We start from the raw sequence: 4,245 nt of genomic DNA, 5'->3' as shown, positions 1-4,245 counted from the left end.
GCCCGAGCTTAGCCAAACCTGTTCTGCCGGAGAAGCATGCAAAGAAGATTTTGGAGGTTTATTTAAGGTTCGGAGCTTTATGCATAACCAAACAGACTGATGCAAGAGAGTCGTACATGCCGGGTGCTAGTATCAGAGAGGATGAACGGTGCAATGTTGGAGGGGGGGAGTTTTGCATAGAGATTAGAGAGTGATTTGCGCTAGTTTAGTCCAAGAGAGGAAGGTCTTGCTGTCTTGTGCTTGGATCAAGATGTGATCCACACTTCTAATCTTGGTGTACCAGCACATGGAGCATTATGGGCTTACCGGCACCTTGAACCTTACTGGCTCAAGCTTGCTAACCCTCCTTGTTTTGTATGGAGTGGCAAACAAGAGGCTTGTACAGGTAGGCCATTCTGTTGCAGCTTAAGCTCCAAAGTGAACATGGTGTCAAGCGAGAAGAGAGGCTTATGTTGAGACTTACCTGTTATGGCAAGTTGCTTATCTAGCTTCGTCTATGGTTGTGAGTTGTGACCCAAGAGTCTTTGAAACGAATCAGGTAGGGGAACCGCCAATTATGGGCATGCTCGGAACTCTGGCTGCAGCTCGCCTCACCTCGCCGGGCCAAGCAAGGCCAGCTCCTAGGGGGGTTTCTTCCCTTGCCAATACTTGCCTTGTCTTGCCCCGCAGCTCGATCCGGCAGCGTCAAAGCTTGATTTGGTGGCGGCGGAGCTCGATCCGGCAATGTCGAAGCTCGATTCGGTAGCGACGGAGCTTGATCCGGCAATGTCGAAGCTCGATTCAACGGCGGTGAAGCTTAATTTGGTGTTGTCGAAGATCAATCCGGCGACGCCGGAACTCGAATCAACAGCGGTAGGAGGTCGATTCGGTGGCTGCAAAGTTCGATTTCAATGGCGGTGGAGCTCAAAGTTCGATTTGAGGCAGCGCAACGCTGATTCAACGGTGGCTCAGGAAGCCTGCGCAAGCATGCGAGCGGGCGAGCGAACCTTGCCCGCGCAGGAGAGCTGATTTGGCTCTCGTGCATCGGCAAGAATTTCCTTGCCCAGCCAAGTAAGCTTGCTGGGCAAAGAGACGAGGCAAGTGGGTACCAAACAGCTTGCCTTGCCCGGTGAGGCGAGGAGCGGCCGGCAAAGGTTCAAGCACGCCCTATATTAAAAAGAAGATAAGAACCCAAACAACAACGGCAACAACCAACCAAACCAAGCAACTTAATAAACACGCATTGAACCACTTAAGACACTACAAATGTCAAACCACCACTCTAACACTATGCACCACTTAACCATCGCAACTCCACAATTTAATATCATGGGCCGCCGCTAGACATATAGGTGGAACTTGCCTTAGACAGCTATCTATCCCACCACCTCTGGTAGGTCATTGACCCAAGAGTCTTAACCGGGAGCATTTTGGTGAGCAAGAGCACATCCTTGCATTGGTGGAGCAACAGAGTGGATCACAAGATAAATCCTTTCTTTATAAGATGGAGGTCGCATGGCTGAGAGGAGAAAAAAAATTAGGTGCCAAAGGAGAGGATTGAGAAAAGGTGATCTCTCGAATTGTTGAGACATTGGAACGATCATGTCTTTCCAAAGAAAAAGTAAAAAAGAAAGAAACAATTATATGGGCAGACTGCAAACTTTACGTAAAACATGTACAGGAAGTCAGGAACTTGTCAACGTAGCTGATGGGCAAAAGTGTAACGACATGTGTACACTTCAAGGACACGCTCTTGATCCCCCCATCCCCCACACGGGCTACTTTATTCCTCCCATTCTGAGCCCGGCCTCTCTCCATTTCACCACAGCTTGGCACAGCTCCTTTTCCCAGCTGAAGCTGCTGAATAGTCCATGTCTCCATCGCCATCCGTTCCCCCTTTCCCCATGCCGGCTGGACGTCGCTTACTCCCTTTTTGGCGCCGCGCCCAGGCCCAGCCCCGGCCGCCCCCCGCTGCCACGCGACCGAATTATGGCCTAATCACACTAAAACCCGCTCCCTTCCAAACCCTCCCATCAGCCAATCTTATATGCCCCCGGCCGCCCCCCTCTCTTTCTCGTTGCCATTCCCGATTCCCGAACGCGCAGCGGCGCCGCAGGCAGCTGCGTTCACGTGTCCTCCAGCACCCCGTAGCTCCGTCCAGCTCCGACCTGTTGCGCTGCTAGCTACAAGAAACCGCAACCACCGCGCCACAGCCCGGCCCGCTCCAATCAACTCACCGGCCGGCCGGTGATCCCCATGGGAGGGACCTAACTTTTCTCGGATTCTTGTGTGTCCTGCATGCTGGGGCTCCTTGGGAGGTGAGAACCTACGGAGGCATGGCATTGGAGGCCGTGGTGCTGGCCGTGTCCCAGCAGCAAGGCGGTCGCTTCGGGTGTGGCGCCATGGCAGGAGGGCCTTGGAATGGCCTGCTTGGTGGAGCGGAGGGGGTGATGGGGTTGAGTGGCGCTGGCGCCGGGAGCTGGGACGCGGCCGCGTGCTCGTCGTCGATGCTGCTGCGTGGGTTCCAGGAGCCGGATAACATCCTGGCCGCCGTTGCGCCACCGGTGGAGTCCGGGGGAAGCGTCGGTCAGGAGGCCCCGGCGGCTGCGACGTCGCCGGCGCCAGCGCCAACGGGGAGGAGGAAGCGACGAAGGACGAGGGTGGTGAAGAACAAGGAGGAGGTGGAGAGCCAGCGGATGACCCACATTGCCGTCGAGCGCAACCGCCGAAAGCAGATGAACGAGTACCTCGCCGTGCTCCGCTCCCTCATGCCGCCCGCCTACGCGCAACGGGTAATCATCCAACGACTTCCTCGATCACATCACATGAGCGTCCGTCCTCCTAGACATTCAATCTAGCAATGCCAATTGCCAACTCCGTGCGCGTCCTCGTGCGTGCAGGGCGATCAGGCGTCCATCGTCGGCGGCGCGATCAACTTCGTCAAGGAGCTGGAGCAGCTGCTCCAGTCCCTGGAGGCACGGAGGCGTTCCGCGCAGGGTCCTGCTGCCGGCGCCAGCGGCGACGACGGCGCGGCGCCGTTCGCGGGCTTCTTCACCTTCCCGCAGTACTCGATGCGCGCCGCCGCGGCGCCGGAGCACGCTCCCGCCGACGCCACCAGCCGCGAGTGCGCCGAGGGCGAGGAAGCCTCCGGGTCGAAGCCGTCGGCGGTGGCCGACGTCGAGGCGACCATGGTGGAGAGCCACGCGAACCTGCGGGTGCTGTCCCGGCGGCGGCCGAGGCAGTTGCTGCGGCTGGTGGTGGGGCTGCAGGACCACCGCCTCACCGTGCTCCACCTCAACATGAGCAGCGCTGGCCAAATGGTGCTCTACTCGTTTAGCCTCAAGGTAATCCAGCACTTCTTCCTCAATGATCTCCTCGTAAGCTACCCTGTGTAGTATGGATTATACACCGCTCTCACTCCAAGGTGTATAGCACTCGTACCTGGTTCGCAATACCACACTTGGAAGTCTGGAAGGCAGGTTGGCGCCTAGGTTTCCGTGCCCTTTTGGATCTTGCATTGTCTCCAGCTGCTGCAAATCTCCTCGTCTGTTTACTTTAATGGAGCAGATCAAGATTGCAGTCTTTTTGACTCGATGCTGATGGATCATCGATCACATGATGTTCGTCTCGTTAACGCAGGTAGAGGATGATTGCCAGCTTACCTCTGTGGATGAGATTGCAGCGGCGGCTCATCAGATCGTCGAGAAAACACACCAAGAGCAGGGCTGCAGCTTAGAATAGCATCGAGCATGAATGCATGCACGCAACTTTTTTTAGATCTTGTAGCAAGTGAAGTGATTCCCTTTGTGCAAATGAATAATGTGTACTTACCAGATTAGCTAGTCTTTCAATCAGTTGAATGCATAACTTATCTTTGTTCATTGATAATGTCCATGGCGAAGCATGTAAGGTCACTGAATTCCTAGCGCGCCAGCTAGAGAACAATTCCAAATCCACGGTGCGGTGGAGATGGCATGGCATTCCCTTATGGGTGCTATCATGTTCACCACAGGATCTGACATAACCGACAGGTCCTGTTTCACGCCTCCTGAAGGGATTCTGTTCCCCTTGTGAAGCGCCACCCCCCTGCCAAAGCACCAAAAGATTCCCAGCTGCAATCCTGTGCACATGGATCATAGAATCAAAGAGTTGTGTAAATCACAAACAAATTCACAAAAATACATGTGTCTGTGTGCAAGAGAACCGAGCAGCTCTGTCAGATCCTTCACTGGGCTTGGTGGGTATCGGGTTTTTCTGCTGTGTACC

The 4,245-nt window shown here is 55.0% G+C and overlaps 1 protein-coding gene across 1 annotated transcript; it reads left to right on the top strand.

The window, feature by feature from the left end:
* Window positions 1–2,061: 2,061 nt before the first annotated feature.
* LOC101754143 (transcription factor bHLH94-like) lies at window positions 2,062–3,907 on the top strand. The gene is made up of 3 exons (XM_004957023.3): window positions 2,062–2,771; window positions 2,880–3,323; window positions 3,619–3,907. Exons 1-3 carry the CDS (start codon window positions 2,316–2,318, stop codon window positions 3,718–3,720), a joined length of 1,002 nt encoding a protein of 333 aa, XP_004957080.1. The 5' UTR covers window positions 2,062–2,315; the 3' UTR covers window positions 3,721–3,907.
* Window positions 3,908–4,245: the final 338 nt, after the last annotated feature.

This window comes from Setaria italica, chromosome II, assembly GCF_000263155.2.
Source record: "Setaria italica strain Yugu1 chromosome II, Setaria_italica_v2.0, whole genome shotgun sequence".
Taxonomy (NCBI): domain Eukaryota; kingdom Viridiplantae; phylum Streptophyta; class Magnoliopsida; order Poales; family Poaceae; genus Setaria; species Setaria italica.
The sequence above is the reverse complement of the archived record's forward strand: the minus strand, read 5'-3'. Positions and strand labels throughout refer to the sequence as shown.

What these genes read in the sequence shown, in the direction of transcription:
- LOC101754143 (XM_004957023.3), top strand. Translation starts at nt 2,316, where the DNA reads ATGGCATTGGAGGCCGTGGTGCTGGCCGTGTCCCAGCAGCAAGGCGGT. An exon ending in CGCCCGCCTACGCGCAACGG is followed by an intron (nt 2,772 to 2,879) that starts GTAATCATCCAA and finishes TCGTGCGTGCAG; the next exon opens with GGCGATCAGGCGTCCATCGT. An exon ending in TCTACTCGTTTAGCCTCAAG is followed by an intron (nt 3,324 to 3,618) that starts GTAATCCAGCAC and finishes TCGTTAACGCAG; the next exon opens with GTAGAGGATGATTGCCAGCT.